An 18,212-nucleotide genomic window follows, 5' to 3' on the forward strand; every position below is an offset into this window, starting at 1 on the left:
CCCTCTACACACCTGTACCCCCCTCCGCACAGCTCTACCCCCTCTAATGTGCTGTACCCCCTCTACACAGCTGTACCCCTTCTACACAGCTGTACCCCCTTCTACGCAGCCGTGCCCCTTCTACACAGCTGTACCCCCCTCTACAGTGCTGAACCCCCTCCACACGCTGCACCCACCTGCAAACAGCTGTACCCCCTCTCCACGCAGCTATATCCCCTCCACACAGCTGTACCCCCTCTACACAGCTGTACCCCCCTCCACACAGCTGTACCCCCCTCCACACAGCTCTACCCCCTCTACACAGCTGTACCCCCTCTACAGTGCTGTATCCCCTCTACCGTGCTATACCCCCCTCTACACACCTGTACCCCCCTCCACACAGCTCTACCCCCTCTAATGTGCTGTACCCCCTCTACACAGCTGTACCCCTTCTACACAGCTGTACCCCCTCTACACAGCTGTATCCCCTCTACAGTGCTATACCGCCCTCTACACACCTGTACCCCCCTCCACACAGCTGTACCCCCTCTAATGTGCTGTACCCCCTCCACACAGCTGTACCCCTCCACACAGCTGTACCCCCTCCACACAGCTGTACCCCTCCACACAGCTGTACCCAGATCTACAGTGCTGTACCTCCCTCTACGCAGCTGTACCCCCTTCTACATTGCTGAACGCCCTCCACACGCCTGCACCCACATCCACACAGCTGTAGCCCCTCTACACAGCTGTACCCCCTCTACAGTGCTGTACCCCCTCTACACAGCTGTACCCCTCTATACAGCTGTATCACTTCCACACGGCTGTACACCTTTCCATGCAGCTGTACCCCTCTACACACAGCTGTACCACCCTCTACAGTGCTGTATCCCCTCTGCACAGCTGTACCCCTCTATCCAGCTGTACCCGCTCCACACAGCTGTACCCCCTCCACACAGCTGGACACCTCTCCATACAGCTGTACCCCTCCACACAGCTGTACCCCCTCCACACAGCTGTACCCCTCCACACAGCTGTACCCCCACCACACAGCTGGACTTCTCTCAACACAGCTGTACCCCTCTACACAGAGCTGTACCCCCTCCACACAGCTGTACCACTCTCCACACAGCTGTACCCCCTCAACACAACTGTACCCCTCTCCACACAGCAGTACCCCTCGACACAGCTGTACCCCTCGACACAGCTGTACCCTTCCACACAGCTGTACCCCTCCATACAGCTGTACCCCACAACACAGCTGTACCCCCGCCACACAGCTGGACTTCTCTCCACACAGCTGTACCCCTCTACACACAGCTGTACCCCTCGACACAGCTGTACCCCTCCACACAGCTGTACCCCTCTCCACACAGCTGTACCCCTCCACACAGCTGTACCCCCTCTACACAGCTGTACCCCCTCCACACAGCTGTACCCCTCTCCACACGGCTGTACCCCCTCCACACAGCTGTACCCCTCTCCACACAGCTGTACCTCTCTCCACACAGCTGCCGCCCCTCTCCACACAGCTGTACCCCTCTCCACACAGCTGTACCCCCTCTACACAGCTGTACCCCCTCAACACAACTGTACCCCTCTCCACACAGCTGTACCCCTCCACACAGCTGTACCCCCTCTACACAGCTGTACCCCGTCAACACAACTGTACCCCCTCCACACAGCTGTACCCCTCTCCACACAGCTGTACCCCTCTCCAGACAGCTGTACCAGCCTCCACACAGCTGTACCCCCTCTACACATCTGTACCCCCCTCCACACAGCTTTACCCCCTCAACACAGCTGTACCCCCTCTACACAGCTGTACCGCCCTCTACAGTGCTGTACCCCCTCTACACAGCTGTACCCCTCTATACAGCTGTATCACTTCCACACGGCTGTACACCTTTCCATGCAGCTGTACCCCTCTACACACAGCTGTGACCCTCTCCACACAGCTGTACCCCCTACACACAACTGTAGCCCGATCTGCAGTGCTGTACCCCCTACGCAGCTGTACCCCCTCTACAAAGCTGTCCCCCCTCTACAGTGCTGAACCCCCTCCACACGCCTGCACCCACCTGCACACAGCTATACCCCGGCCACACAGCTGTGCCCCCTCTCGACACAGCTCTATCCGCTTCTCACAGGTGTACCCCCTCTCCACACAGCTGTATCCCCTGTACACAGCTGTACCCCCTTCGCACAGCTGTACCACCCTCGACAGTGCTGTACCCCCTCTACACAGCTGTACCCCTCTATACAGCTGTATCACTTCCACACAGCTGTACCCCTCTCCACACAGCTGTACGCCTCTACACAGCTGTACCCCTCCACACAGCTGTACCGCCCCCACACAGCTGTACCCCTCTCCACACAGCTGTACCCCTCTACACAGCTGTACCCCTCCACACAGCTGTACCGCCCCCACACAGCTGTACCCCTCTCCACACAGCTGTACCCCTCTACACAGCTGTACCCCCTCCACACAGCTGAACCCCTCTCCACACAGCTGTACCCCTCTACACAGCTGTACCCCCTCCACACAGCTGTACCCCTCCACACAGCTGTACCGCCCCCACACAGCTGTACCCCTCTCCACACAGCTGTACCCCTCTACACAGCTGTACCCCCTCCACACAGCTGTACCCCTCCACACAGCTGTACCGCCTCCACACAGCTGTACCGCTCTCCACACAGCTGTACCCCCTCCACACAGCTGTACCCCCTCCACACAACTGTACCCCCTCCACACAGCTGAACCCCTCTCCACATAGCTGTACCCCTCTCCACACAGCTGTACCCCTCCACACAGCTGTACCCCCTCCACACAGCTGAATCCCTCTCCACATAGCTGTACCCCTCTCCACACAACTGTACCCCTCTCCACACAGCTGTACCCCTCCACACATCTGTACCCCTCTCCACACAGCTGTACCCTCTACACAGCTGTACCCCACTGTACACAGCTGTACGCCTCCTACACAGCTGTACCCCTCTACACGCAGCTGTACCCCCCTCCACACAGCTGTACCCCTCTCCACACAGCTGTACCCCTCTCCACACAGCTGTACCCCCTCCACACAGCTGTAACCCTCTCCACACAGCTGTACTCCCTTCACACAGCTGTACCCCCTCCACACAGCTGTACCCCTCCACACAGCTGTACCCCTGTCCACAGAGCTGTACCCCCTCTACACAGCTGTAGCCCTCTCCACACAGCTGTATCCCCTCCACACAGCTGTACCACCCTCTACACAGCAGTACCCCCTCTACACAGCTGTATCCCTCTCCACACAGCTGTACCCCTTTCCACACAGCTGTACCCCTCTCCACACAGCTGTAACCCTCTCCACACAGCTGTACCAGCCTCCACACAGCTGTACCCCCTCTACACATCTGTACCCCTTCCACACAGCTGTACCCCTTTCCACACAGCTGTACCCCTCTCCACACAGCTGTACCCCTCTCTGCACAGCTGTTCCCCTCTCCATACAGCTGTACCCCCTCTACACATCTGTACCCCTCTCCAAATTGGGCCAGTGGGCTGACGAATGGCAGATGGAGTTTAAGTTAGATAAATGCGAGGTGATGCATTTTGGTAGATTGAACTAGGGCAGGACTTACTCAGTTAATGGTAGGGTGTTGGGGAGAGTTACAGAACAAAGAGATCTAGGGGTACATGTTTATAGCTCCTTGAAAGTGGAGTCACAGGTGGGCAGAGTGGTGAAAAAGGCATTTGGTATGCTTTGTTTCATTGGTCATAACATTGAATACAAGAGTTGGGATGTCTTGTTGAAATTGTAGAAGACATTAGTAAGGCCACACTTGGAATACTGTGTATAGTTCTGGTCACCCTATTATAGAAAGAATATTATTAAACTGGAAAGAGTGCAGAAAAGATTTACTAGGATGCTACCGGGACTTGATGGATTGAGTTATAAGGAGAGGCTGGATAGACTGGGACTTTTTTCTCTGGAATGTAGGAGGCTGAGGGATGAAGTTATAGAGGTCTATAAAATAATGAGGGGCACAGATCAGCGAGATAGTCAATATCTTTTCCCAAAGGTAACGGAGTCTATAACTAGAGGGCATAGGTTTAAGGTAAGAGGGGAGAGATACAGAAGGGTCCAGAGGGGCAATTTTCTCACACAGAGGGTGGTGAGTGTCTGGAACAAGCTGCCAGAGGTAGTAGTAGAGGTGGGTATAATGTTGTCTTTTAAAAAGCATTTAGACCGTTACATGGGTACGATGGGTACAGAGGGATATGGGCCAAACGCGGGCAATTGGGATTAGCTTAGGGGTTTAAAAAGGGGCGGCATGGACAAGGTGGGCTGAAGGGCCTGTTTCCATGTTGTAAACCTCTATGACTCTATGACACACAGCTGTACCCCCTTCCTCCCACCTCCTGCAAGCCACAGTGATGGCGCTACCCTGTGTGAAAGGTTTGTGTTTGTGGGGTGAACCCTCTGTTTTGCTGATCCCTCGCTAAAGGAATAAACTCAATCAGAAGCAGGAAGTGGATATTTGAACAGCTGTAATTAGCTCCCAATTGAAAAGTCTGTCCCTCATTGACAAACATTTCACAAACATCAGTGACCGTCCCAATCCTCAACTCAGGTATGAACTTAACAACAAAACATACTGAAAAGCGCCAAGGTTCAAAGCATTTGGTTATTATAACCCTTATCGAATTCCTCAATTGCTGATTTTCCCAGATTTCCCAAAGGTTTTTTCTGTCCCCCTCCCGCACCGATTGGAGCTCAGGACTTCGCCCTGTTGCAGTCTGGATCTCTCCACCTTGAATGGCTTCCCTGGCGAGACTCTGGCCTCCGGAGTCCGGCCCAGGGACCACCCGCTGTCCATGTCCCCAGATCTCAGAGCATGGTGGTGGCCTGCTGTCATCCTGGGAGGGGGAAGGAGGGCACTCACTCACTGGCTGGGCCGGCAGGGGATGGAGAGTGGGACACTTTATCTACATCAGCAGGAGGAAATTCCAGAGCCGAGCTGCAGTAAATAAATCCAGGCGGTGGAAACGGCTGTAACTCTGACAGGAAGTCTGCAAGCTGCAGATACAATGCTTGGTCAATAGATTCCACTCCCCCACCCCCCCGCCTCCCCCCAAGCTCTGGTCAAACTCTCCTTCCTCATTTCCCGCTCCGCCAGCAGGCAAAGCTATTTACATCAGATCCACTGCGGCCTGAACTACAATCTTAAACCCCCATCCATTCCCCAAATTTAACTGGTGAGAGAGGGGGGTGGACACAGAGAGAATTGGAGAGGGGGTGGACAGAGGGAGAATTGGAGGGGGGGTGGACAGGGAGAGAATTGGAGGGGGGTGGACAGGGAGAGAATTGAAGGGGGGGTGGACAGAGGGAGAATTGGAGGGGGGGGGGTGGACAGGGAGAGAATTGAAGGCGGGGTGGACAGAGGGAGAATTGGAGGGGGGTGGACAGGGAGAGAATTGAAGGGGGGGTGGACAGAGGGAGAATTGGAGGGGGGTGGACAGGGGGAGAATTGGAGATGGACAGAGAGAGAATTGGAGGGGGGGGGGGCGGTTGGACAGAGAGAGAATTGGAGGGGGGGGGGTGGACAGAGAGAGAATTGAAGGCGGGGTGGACAGAGGGAGAATTGGAGGGGGGTGGACAGGGGGAGAATTGGAGATGGACAGAGAGAGAATTGGAGGGGGGGGCGGTTGGACAGAGAGAGAATTGGAGGGGGGGGGTGGACAGAGAGAGAATTGGAGTGGGTGGACAGAGAGTGAATTGGAGTGGGTGGACAGAGAGTGAATTGGAGGGGGGTGGACAGAGGGAGAATTGGAGTGGGTGGACAGAGAGTGAATTGGAGGGGGGTGGACAGAGAGAGAGAGAGATGCAGAAACGTGAAGGGATGTGGGTAACAAGCTCGAAAGTGTGGTTGAGGGAGAAAATCAGTCATGATGTTACTGAATTGGGTAACAGGATTGATGGACCGAATGGTATTCCCCGTTCCAATTTATTTTTTAAATTATTGTCACAAGTAGGCTTACACTAACACTGCAATGATGTTACTGTGAAAATCCCCAAGTTGCCACACTGTGGTGCCTGTTCGGGTAGACTGAGGGAGAATTTAGCACGGCCAATCCATCTAACCAGCACGTCTTTCGGAGCTGCTCCACGCTATAGTGAGGGAGGGTTTTGGTGAAGGAAAGAGGTAGATGGGGGAGGGGGGGGGGCGGGTGTGGAGAGAGTCTCACACACACACACACACACACAGAGGGACAGAAAGAAAGACAGGCAGAGAGACAGACAGGGAAAGAGGGAACGAGAAAGTGAGTGAGAGAGAGAGAGAGAGAAAGAGAGTGAGAGAGGCACACACAGAGACAGCGAGAAAGAGAGAGAGAGAGAGAGAGATGAAGAGGGAGGCAGACAGACAGAGAGAGAGAGAGATCGAAAGAGAGAGAGAGAGATGGGGTGGGGGGAGGTGGAGAGAAAGACAAACAGAGTGATACAGAGAAAGAGTTAGTTATATACCCACAAGCAGAGAGGGAAGCAATGACCGATGGAGACAAAATGATGCAAATGGAATGAGAAAGAGAGTGTGTAACGGAGGGAGAAGGAGAGAGAGTGAGAACAGAAACAAACTAAAAGGAGACGGGTTAGCGACAAAGAGACAGACATAATAACAGACAGAACAAGTGGAAGTGATGCACTGGTCAAGACTGAAAGTGAAGGATAGAAACAGAGGGAGATAATAAGGTTAGAGAGAGAGAGAAAGAAAGCGTTGGAGACAGAGTTGGAGAAAAAGACAGGAAGGAGTCACAAGGAAGGAGGTTGGGAATGAGGCAGAAGGAGAGGGGTCTGAGGACAAAGTATCTGAGAGACAGAGCGCTCGAGGTGGATACAGAGAGAAAGATTGGGATCCAGGTATGGTTCTTAGGGAGCAGTCCCAGTGTTCAAATAATATCTGCAGCCCGTGGCCAACCGGTGAACTCCATCCCATCCGCACAGGATGTGACTAAAGCTTTCTTCCAAAGGTTTTGTACGGGAAACGGGATTAAATCAGCCTGGTGTCTGTGGTGCGATCAATGTGACAACCCCCCACCTCACCAGTCTACTCAAATCTACTGCCAGCATCGTGTATCAGCTGCGGTGTGAGTGAGGCGCTGGCGGGGGCGGGGGGGGGGGGGGGGGGGAGGGCGCCGAGAGGGAGATGTTTAATCTGTGATCAGATCCAGGATGAAGGAAAGTTTTCATCGAGTACTTCAAGAGGGAGGAGTTCTTCCCTCCGGCCTAATGGTTCCTAACCAGGAATCCCTGGGAAATGATGACTTGGGGAAATTGGCGAGAATTTCTATTATTCAGCCAGGGGGCGTAGCCGTCATTGGCACCTGTTTCCCATCCATAATTACCCTTCAATTGGGAACTCCGTCAGGTCATTACACCCTCAATCACATTGCACTGGGTCTGGAGTCACATGTAGGCAAGATACAAATTAACGCTCCCGCTACACTGTCCCCCATCAAACACTCCCAGGACAGGTACAGCACGGGGTTAGATACAGAGTAAAGCTCTCTCTACACTGTCCCCCATCAAACACTCCCAGGACAGGTACAGCACGGGGTTAGATACAGAGTAAAGCTCCCTCTACACTGTCCCCATCAAACACTCTCAGGACAGGTACAGCACGGGGTTAGATACAGAGTAAAGCTCCCTCCACACTGTCCCCCATCAAACACTCCCAGGACAGGTACAGCACGGGGTTAGATACAATGTTCCCTCTACACTATCCCCCATCAAACACTCCCAGGACAGGTACAGTACGGGGTGAGATACAGAGTAAAGCTCCCTCTACACTGTCCCCATCAAACACTCCCAGGACAGGAACAGCAAGGGGTTAGATACAGAGTAAAGCTCCCTCTACACTGTCCCCCATCAAACACTCCCAGGACAGGTACAGCACGGGGTTAGATACAGAGTAAAGCTCCCTCCACACTGTCCCCCATCAAACACTCCCAGGACAGGTACAGCACGGGGTTAGATACAGAGTAAAGCTCTCTCGACACTGTCCCCATCAAACACTCCCAGGACAGGTACAGCACGGGGTGAGATACAGAGTAAAGCTCCCTCTACACTGTCCCCATCAAACACTCCCAGGACAGGTACAGCAAGGGGTTAGATACAGAGTAAAGCTCCCTCCACACTGTCCCCCATCAAACACTCCCAGGACAGGTACAGCACGGGGTTAGATACAGAGTAAAGCTCTCTCGACACTGTCCCCATCAAACACTCCCAGGACAAGTACAGCACGGGGTGAGATACAGAGTAAAGCTTCCTCTACACTGTCCCCATCAAATGCTCCCAGGACAGGTACAGCACGGGGTTAGATACACAATAATGCTCCCTCTACTCTGTCCCCATCAAGCACTCCCAGGACAGGTACAGCACGGGGTTAGATACAGAGTAAAGCTCTCTCGACACTGTCCCCATCAAACACTCCCAGGACAGGTACAGCACGGGGTGAGATACAGAGTAAAGCTCCCTCTACACTGTCCCCATCAAACACTCCCAGGACAGGTACAGCAAGGGGTTAGATACAGAGTAAAGCTCCCTCCACACTGTCCCCCATCAAACACTCCCAGGACAGGTACAGCACGGGGTGAGATACAGAGTAAAGCTCTCTCGACACTGTCCCCATCAAACACTCCCAGGACAAGTACAGCACGGGGTGAGATACAGAGTAAAGCTTCCTCTACACTGTCCCCATCAAATGCTCCCAGGACAGGTACAGCACGGGGTTAGATACACAATAATGCTCCCTCTACTCTGTCCCCATCAAGCACTCCCAGGACAGGTACAGCACGGGGTTAGATACAGAGTAAAGCTCCCTCTACACTGTCCCCCATCAAACACTCCCAGGACAGGTACAGCACGGGGTTAGATACAGAGTAAAGCTCCCTCTACACTGTCCCCCATCAAACACTCCCAGGACAGGTACAGCACGGGGTTAGATACAGTTTAAAGCTCCCTCTACACTGTCCCCCATCAAACACTCCCAGGACAGGTACAGCACGGGGTTAGATACAGAGTAAAGCTCCCTCTACACTGTCCCCATCAAATGCTCCCAGGACAGGTACAGCACGGGGTTAGATACAGAGTAAAGCTCCCTCACTGTCCCCCATCAAACACTCTCAGGACAGGTACAGCACGGGGTTAGATACACAATAATGCTCCCTCTACTCTGTCCCCATCAAGCACTCCCAGGACAGGTACAGCACGGGGTTAGATACAGAGTAAAGCTCCCTCTACACTGTCCCCCATCAAACACTCCCAGGACAGGTACAGCACGGGGTTAGATACAGTTTAAAGCTCCCTCTACACTGTCCCCCATCAAACACTCCCAGGACAGGTACAGCACGGGGTTAGATACAGAGTAAAGCTCCCTCTACACTGTCCCCATCAAACACTCCCAGGACAGGTACAGCACGGGGTTAGATACAGAGTAAAGCTCCCTCTACACTGTCCCCATCAAACACTCCCTGGACAGGTACAGCACGGCGTTAGATACAGTTTAAAGCTCCCTCTACAGTGTCCCCATCAAACACTCCCAGGACAGGTACAGCACGGGGTTAGATACAGAGTAAAGCTCCCTCTACACTGTCCCCATCACACTCCCAGGACAGGTACAGCACGGGGTTAGATACAGAGTAAAGCTCCCTCTCCACTGTCCCCCATCAAACACTCCCAGGACAGGTACAGCACGGGGTTAGATACACAATAAAGTTTACTCTACACCGCTCTAGTCATTTCCGGAATTCTGTGGAATCGAGGATTGAATTTTTTTTTGCCGTGAGTAGGCTTTTCCTAACCTCGCACCCCAATGTTTTTGACTGCGCTCCCAGGCTGACAGGGACTGACAATTATTGGAGTCAGGCTCCCTGCAGTACAATCTGTTCTCTGCAGTGTTTGTCTTGGCCGGGCTGTGTGAAGCGGTCGGGTTCCCCCAGTCGAATGGCCGGACTCACCGTGCGAACTGAGGTCCAGTTCGGTAGGAACCTGTTGAAGTGAAGTGTCATTGTAGAGGCAGGGCAGGAGGTATGAGTCCATTGCTGAGGTGGACAGGCAGCAAAGGTCTGAGGGAGAAATGGAAATGTTTTAGAATCAGGATCTGATGTATCTCTGTTTACCTGTTCCCCATTCATTCCCGTCCTGAACACTCACTCTCTTTTCTCATTGGCTGACAGTACATTTCCCGCTCATCCTCTCACCATTGAACAACGTTGCGGGAAACGCAGCAATTTGCAAATTCCTCCCCTATGTGAATAGTGATAGTTGGAACCGCAATAAAGGTGTGAGGTGAGACACTGTGGGAGCAGTCATTTGACAAGTATTCAATGAATGGCAGGACACCAGGCGGTGGGAATAGATTTTTTATATCGAATTCCTGCAGTGCAGAAGGAGGCCATTCGGCCCATCGACTCTGCACCGACCACAATCCCACCCAGGCCCTATTTCCATAACCCCACAAATTTACTCTGCTAATCCCCTGAAAGTAGCTTCAATTTAGCACGGCCAATGCACCTAATCCGCGCATTTTCGGACTGTGGGAGGAAACCAGAGCGCCCGGAGGAAACCCACGCAGACACAGGGAGCACGTGCAAACTCCACTCAGACAGTGACCCGAGGCTGGAATTGAACCCGGATCCCTGGCGCTGTGAGGCAGCAGTACTAACCCACTGTGCCGCGTGGCATGTTGGTGTGATCTCTGAAGGCAGAAATGCAGGTTAATAGGGCGGTGAAAAAGGCACATGGGACACTCGCCTTTATCAGTGGGGTATAGATTACAAATGCAGGGGAGTCATGATGGAGTTGTATAGAACTTTGGTGAGGCCACAGCTGTAGCACTGTGTGCAGTTCTGGTCGCCACATTATAGGAAGGATGTGATTGCACTGGAGGGGGTGCAGAGGAGATTCACCAGGACGCTGCCTGGGACGGAGCATTTAAGTTATGAAGAGAGGTTGGATAGGCTTGGGTTGTTTACATTGGAGCAGAGAAGACTGAGGGGCGATCTGATTGAGGTGTTCAAGATTATGAGGGACACGGACAGGATGGATAGGGAGCAGCTGTTCCCCTTAGTTGAAGAGTCAGACACGAGGGGGCACAGGCTCAAGGTGAGGGGCAGGGGGTTTCGGGGGGATGTCGGGAAAAAACATTTTTACCCAGAGGGTGGTGAGGGTCTGGAATGCGCTGCCTGGGAGGGTGGTGGAGGCGGGATGCCTCACATCCTTTAAAAAGTACCTGGATGAGCACTTGGCACATCATAACATTCAGGGCTCTGGACCAAGTGCTGGCAGATGGGATCAGGTGGGAGTTGAGGCGTTTCTAATGTGTCAGTGCGGACTCGATGGGCCAAATGACCTCTGCAGCACTGTGTGATTCTATGAATAACAGGCCCAGTAAGGCAGATTCGCAGCTCGCTTCAGTCTAACCCAGATGGAGTGAATGGACACGGGCGGGTCAGGACTGGAGGTCAGAGCAGGAAAGGGGGAATTATTTTCTGGAAAGTTGGAGTTGGGTGTTTGAGGGTTCCGGTGAGAATAGCGTCCGACTGTCCGCTGGGGAGCTTGTTCCAGCAAACTGCCTTCCGCGTTCAGAGTTACTACAACAAGGCAAGAGATTGGGCGAGATATGGGACTGAGGAGTGAGGCTGCCGTCAGGGAGAGGATCCCTCGCCGGGCCGAGCGGCCTCTGACTGTGCATGGGGTGGGGTCTGGGTCCTACCCGGCGCCTGGGCACATTCACTTCATTCCCCGTCTCTAACTGGAGACCATTACACCCGGGAGCTTGCTTCGATACAGCTGCCGTCTCCAGCTTAACATCGGGAACAAGAGCCACGAGTAGACAGGAGCACATCAGGGGTGACCTCGCAGATTCAAAACAAGGGTAAAGGAGGGAGGGGGAGGGGGGACACGCAGCGACAGACAGGCAGAGAAAGTGACCCAGGGTGAAAAAAGAAGGGATGGAGCCACAGTGAGAGAGATAGAGAGAGACAGAGAGAGATAGAGAGACAGAGAGAAACGGAGAGAGAGAGAGAGCGAAAGACTGATACAGAGAGAGAGAGAAACAGAGAGAGACAGAGACACAGAGAGAGACAGGGAGACAGAGAGAGAGAGAGATAGAGAGACAGAGAGAGAGACAGAGAGACACACAGAGAGAGAGAGAGACAGAGAGAGAGAGAGAGAGAGAGACAGACAGAGAGAGAGAGAGACAGAGAGTGACAGAGAGAGACAGAGAGAGACAGAGAGGGACAGAGAGAGACAGAGAGAGACAGAGAGAGACAGAGAGGGACAGAGAGAGACAGAGAGAGACAGAGAGAGACAGAGAGAGAGAGACAGAGAGAGAGAGACAGAGAGTGAGAGACAGAAAGAGTCATAGAATCACAGAGTCATAGAGGTTTACAGCAAGGAAACAGGCCCTTCTGTCCAACTTGTCCATGCCATCCTTTTTATTAAAACCCCTAAGCTAGTCCCAATTGCCCGCATTTGGTCCATATCCCTCTGTACCCATCGTACCCATGTAACTGTCTAAATGCTTTTTAAAAGATAAAATTGTACCCGCCTCTACTACTACCTCTGGCAGCTTGTTCCAGACACTCACCACCATCTGTGTGATAAAAATTGCCCCTCTGGACACTTTTGTATCTCTCCCCTCTCACCTTAAACCTATGCCCTCTAGTTTTAGACTCCCCTACCTTTGGGAAAAGATATTGACTATCTACCTTGTCTATGCCCCTCATTATTTTATAGACCTCTATAAGATCACCCCTCAGCCTCCTGCGCTCCAGAGAAAAAAGTCCCAGTCTATTCAACCTCTCCTTATAACTCAATCCATCAAGTCCCGGTAGCATCCTAGTAAATCTTTTCTGCACTCTTCCTGGTTTAATAATATCCTTTCTACAATAGGGTGACCAGAATTGCACACAGTATTCCAAGTGTGGCCTTATCAATGTCTTGTACAACTTTAACAAGACATCCCAACTCCTGTATTCAATGTTCTGACCGATGAAACCAAGCATGCCGAACGCCTTCTTCACCACTCTGTCCACCTGTGACTCCACTTTCAAGAAGCTATGAACATGTACCCCTCGATCTCTTTGTTCTGTAACTGTCCCCAACCCCCTACCATTAACTGAGTAAGTCCTGCCCTGGTTCAATCTACAAAATGCATCAACTCACATTTGTCTAAATTAAACTCCATCTGCCATTCGTCAGCCCACTGGCCCAATTGGTCAAGATCCCGCTGCAATTGGAGATAACCTTCCTCACTATCCACCATGCCACCAACCTTGGTGTCATCTGCAAACTTACTAACCATGCTTCCTATATTCTCATCCAAATCATTAATATAAATGACAAATAACAGTAGACCCAGCACTGATCCCAGAGGCACACCGCTGGTCACAGGCCTCAAGTTTGAAAAACAACCCTCTACAACCACCCTGAGAGAGACAGAGAGAGAGAGAGACAGAGAGAGAGAGAGAGAGACAGAGAGAGAGAGAGACAGAGAGAGAGAGACAGAAAGAGAGAGAAACAGAGAGAGAGAGAGAGACAGACAGACAGAGAGAGAGAGAGACAGAGAAAGAGAGAGAGACAGACAGACAGAGAGAGAGAGGGGGGCAAAGAGAGAGGGAGAGAGACAAAGAGAGAGGGAGAGAGAGACAGAGACAGAGCGATAGAGAAAGAGAGACGCAGAGAGAAACAAAGAGACAGACAGAGAGAGAGAGAGAGAGAGACAAAGATAGAGACAGAGAGGTTCACAGAGAGAGAGACAGAGAGAGACAGAGATAAAGAGATAGATACAGAGAGAGAGAGAGAGAAACGGAGGCAGAAAGAGAGAGAGACAGACAGACAGAGGGAGGGGGAGATGCAGACAGAGAGTGGGATAGAGGGAGTAAGGGAGAGACAGAGAGAGGCACAGAGAGGGAGACAGAGAGACAGAGCGAGAATTTCAGACACTGGGACATGGTGTAGTTACCACAAGTCTCTAGTTGTGCGAACGGAACAGGACACATTCAGATACAGTTTTGCTCGGAATTAGAAAAAAAAGATACATGGGGAAAAGCATTCAAATCATGGAGAGAAATAGACAAAAAGCGAAACGGGAAGATAAAGACACAGCGAGAGACAGGGAGAGAGACTGGGAGAGGGGGGAGAGAGAGACAGAGAGAGACAGAGACAGAGAGAGAGAGAGAGAGACAGAGAGGGGGAGAGAGACAGAGAGAGAGACAGAGAGACAGAGAGAGAGATAGAGAGAGAGACAGAGAGACAGAGAGAGAGACAGAGAGAGACAGGGAGAGAGAGAGACTGAGAGAGGGACAGAGAGAGACAGACAGAGAGAGAGAGAGAGACAGAGAGCGAGAGAGAGAGACAGAGACAGAGAGAGAGAGATAGAGAGAGAGACAGAGAGAGAGACAGAGAGAGACAGGGAGAGAGAGAGAGAGACTGAGAGAGGGACAGAGAAAGACAGACAGAGAGAGAGAGAGAGAGACAGAGAGAGGCAGAGACAGACAGAGAGAGACAGAGAGAGAGACAAAGAGACAAAGAGACAGAGAAAGAGACACAGATTCAGAGAGAGAGACAGAGAGAGGGAGGCAAAGAGTGACATAGAGACAGAGACAGAGAGAGACACAGAAAGAGAGAGACAGAGAAACAGAGAGAGACACACTGAGGGAGAGACAGAGACAGAGAGCCATAGAGAGACATAAAGAGAGAGAGACGGAGAGAGACTGAGAGAGATGGAGAGAGACAGAGAAAGAGACACAGTGAGGGACCAGGCAGAAAGGTCATCGCTATTATAGAATGGTTACTGGGGTAATGCGAGGGTCAATAATCTCATCCACTGGATTCTGGAGCGGTTTACATTTGAGATAAGGAGAGCAGGAGTCACGGTGTCCCACTAGTGTGAGGAGGGAGTGAGGAGAGAGTGTGGAGGGAGTGTGCAGGGAGTGGGAGTGTGGAGGGAGTATGCAAGGAGTGGGATTGTGGAGGGAGTGAGGAGGGAGTGACAGTGTGGAGGGAGTGAGGAGGGAGTGGGAGTGTGGAGGGCGGGAGTGTGGAGGGAGTGTGGAGGGAGTATGCAGGGAGTGGGATTGTGGAGGGAGGGAGTGTGGAGGGAGTGTGGAGGGAATGTGGAGGGAGTGTGGAGGGAGTGTCGTAGGAGTGTGAAGGGAGTGAGAATGTGGAGGGAGTGTGGTGGGAATGAGGAGAGAGGGAGGAGGGAGTGTGGAGGGAGTGAGAGTGTGGAGAGAATGAGGAGAGAGTGACTATGGAGGGAGTGTGGAGGAATTGTGGAGGGAATGTGGAGGAGTGAGGAGGGAGTGAGGAGGAGTGAAGAGAGAGTGAGAATGTGGAGAGAGTGTGGAGGCAGTGTGGAGGGAGTGTGGAGGGAGTGCGAGTGTGGAGGGAGTGAGGAGGGAGGGAGTTTGGAGGGAGTGCGAGTGTGGAGGGAGTGAGGAGGGAGGGAGTTTGGAGGGAGTGAGTGTGCAGAGGGAGGGAGTGTGGAGGGAGGGAGGACGGAGTGAGGGAGTGTGGAGGGAGGGGGTGCAGAGGGAGGGAGTCCGGAGGGAGGGAGTGCGGTGGGAGGGAGTGTGGAGAGAGTGAGAGTGTGGAGTGAGGGAGTGCGGTGGGAGGGAGTGTGGAGTGAGGGAGTGTGGAGGGAGGGAGTGTGGAGAGAGGGAGTGTGGAGGGAGGGAGTGTGGAGTGAGGGTGTGTGGAGGGAGGGAGTGTGGAGGGAGGGAGTGTGGAGGGAGGGAGTGAGGAGGGAGGGAGTGTGGAGGGAGGGAGTGTGGAGGGAGGGAGTGAGGAGGGAGGGAGTGTGGAGGGAGGGAGTGTGGAGGGAGGGAGTGTGGAGGGAGGGAGTGTGGAGGGAGGGAGTGTGGAGGGAGGGAGTGTGGAGGGAGGGAGTGTGGAGGGAGGGAGTGTGGAGGGAGGGAGTGAGGAGGGAGGGAGTGTGGAGGGAGGGAGTGTGGAGGGAGGGAGTGTGGAGGGAGGGAGTGTGGAGGGAGGGAGTGTGGAGGGAGGGAGTGTGGAGGGAGGGAGTGAGGAGGGAGGGAGTGTGGAGGGAGGGAGTGTGGAGGGAGGGATTGTGGAGGGAGGGAGTGTGGAGGGAGGGAGTGTGGAAGGAGGGAGTGTGGAGGGAGGGAGTTTGTAGGGAGTGAGTGTGCAGAGGGAGGGATTGTGGAGGGAGGGAGGACGGTGGGAGGGAGTGAGAGTGTGGAGGGAGGGAGTGTGGAGGGAGAGAGTGTGGAGGGAGGGAGTGTGGAGAGAGGGAGTGTGGAGGGAGGGAGTGTGGAGAGAGAGGGAGTGTGGAGGGAGGGAGAGTGTGGAGGGGGGAGTGTGGAGGGAGGGAGTGTGGAGGGAGGGAGTGTGGGAGGGAGGGAGTGTGGAGAGAGGGAGTGTGGAGGGAGGGAGTGTGGAGAGAGGGAGTGTGGAGGGAGGGAGTGTGGAGGAGTTGGCGGGAGGGAGTGTGGAGGGGGTGTGGCGGGAGGGAGTGTGGAGGGGGGGAGTGTGGAGGGAGGAGTGTGGAGGGAGGGAGTATGGAGGGAGAGAGTGTGGAGAGGAGGGAGTGTGGAGGGAGGGAGTGTGGAGGAGGGAGTATGGAGGGAGGGAGTGTGGAGAGAGGGAGTGTGGAGGGAGGGAGTGTGGAGAGAGGGAGTGTGGAGGGAGGGGTGTTAGGAGGGAGGGAGTGTGGAGGGAGGGTGTGAGGAGGGAGGGAGTGTGGAGGGAGGGAGTGTGGAGGGAGGGAGTGTGGAGAGAGGGAGTGTGGAGGGAGGGAGTGTGGAGAGAGGGAGTGTGGAGGGAGGGAGTGTGGAGGGAGGGAGTGTGGAGGGAGGGAGTGTGGAGGGAGTGTGGAGGGAGGGAGTGTGGGGGAGGGAGTGTGGAGGGAGGGATTGTGGAAGGGAGGGATTGTGGAGGGAGGGAGTGTGGAGGGAGGGAGTGTGGAGGGAGGGATTGTGGAGGGAGGGAGTGTGGAGGGAGGGAGTGTGGAGGGAGGGAGTGTGGAGGGGGAGTGTGGGGAGGGAAATTGGAATGAGGGAGTGTGGAGGGGGGAATGTGGAGGGGGGAGTGTGGCGGGAGGGAGTGTGGAGGGGGGGAGTGTGGAGGGGGGAGTGTGGCGGGAGGGAGTGTGGAGGGGGGGAGTGTGGCGGGAGGGGGTGTGGAGGGGGGGAGTGTGGAGGGAGGGAGTGTGGCGGGAGGGAGTGTGGAGGGGGGAGTGTGGAGGGAGGGATTGTGGAGGGAGTGCGGAGGGAGGGAGTGTGGAGGGAGGGAGTGTGGAGGGAGGGAGTGTGGAGGGAGGGAGTGTGGAGGGAGTGCGGAGGGAGGGAGTGTGGAGGGAGGGAGTGTGGAGGGAGGGAGTGTGGAGGGAGTGTGGAGGGAGGGAGTGTGGAGGGAGGGAGTGTGGAGGGAGGGATTGTGGAGGGAGGGATTGTGGAGGGAGGGAGTGTGGGGGGAGGGAGTGTGGAGGGAGGGAGTGTGGAGGGAGGGATTGTGGAGGGAGGGAGTGTGGAGGGAGGGAGTGTGGAGGGAGGGAGTGTGGAGGGAGGGAAATTGGAATGAGGGAGTGTGGAGGGGGGAGTGTGGAGGGGGGAGTGTGGCGGGAGGGAGTGTGGAGGGGGGAGTGTGGAGGGGGGAGTGTGGCGGGAGGGAGTGTGGAGGGGGGCAGTGTGGCGGGAGGGAGTGTGGACGGGGGGAGTGTGGAGGGAGGGAGTGTGGCGGGAGGGAGTGTGGAGGGGGGAGTGTGGAGGGAGGGATTGTGGAGGGAGTGCGGAGGGAGGGAGTGTGGAGGGAGGGAGTGTGGAGGGAGGGAGTGTGGAGGGAGGGAGTGTGGAGGGAGTGCGGAGGGAGGGAGTGTGGAGGGAGGGAGTGTGGAGGGAGGGAGTGTGGAGGGAGGGAGTGTGGAGGGAGTGCGGAGGGAGTGAGTGTGGAGGGAGGGAGTGTGGAGGGAGGGAGTGTGGAGGGAGGAGTGTGGAGGGAGGGAGTGTGGAGGGGGGAGTGTGGAGGGGAGGGAGTGTGGAGGCAGTGTGGAGGGAGGGAGTGTGGAGGGAGGGAGTGTGGAGGGGGGGAGTGTGGAGGGGGGAGTGTGGAGGGAGGGGAGTGTGGAGGGAGGGAGTGGTGGAGGTGGGTGTGTGGAGGGAGGGAGTGTGGAGGCAGTGTGGAGGGAGGGAGTGTGGAGGGAGGGAGTGTGGAGGGGTGGAG

At 54.6% G+C, this 18,212-nt stretch overlaps 1 protein-coding gene across 2 annotated transcripts in view; it reads right to left on the reverse strand.

The window, feature by feature from the left end:
• Positions 1-11,833, reverse strand: part of LOC144487103 (protein c-ets-1-B-like) — an 89,108-nt gene extending 77,275 nt beyond the window's left edge. For both annotated transcript variants that reach the window (XM_078205166.1, XM_078205165.1), the window contains exons 1-2: positions 11,740-11,833; positions 9,983-10,090 (exon numbers count right to left, since the gene is read on the reverse strand). In XM_078205166.1, the coding sequence (XP_078061292.1) occupies positions 9,983-10,064 (82 nt within the window). In that variant the 5' untranslated portion in view covers positions 10,065-10,090; positions 11,740-11,833. The remainder of the gene's footprint in view (positions 1-9,982; positions 10,091-11,739) is intronic.
• Positions 11,834-18,212: the final 6,379 nt, after the last annotated feature.

This window comes from Mustelus asterias, unplaced genomic scaffold (assembly GCF_964213995.1).
Source record: "Mustelus asterias unplaced genomic scaffold, sMusAst1.hap1.1 HAP1_SCAFFOLD_594, whole genome shotgun sequence".
NCBI lineage: Eukaryota > Metazoa > Chordata > Chondrichthyes > Carcharhiniformes > Triakidae > Mustelus > Mustelus asterias.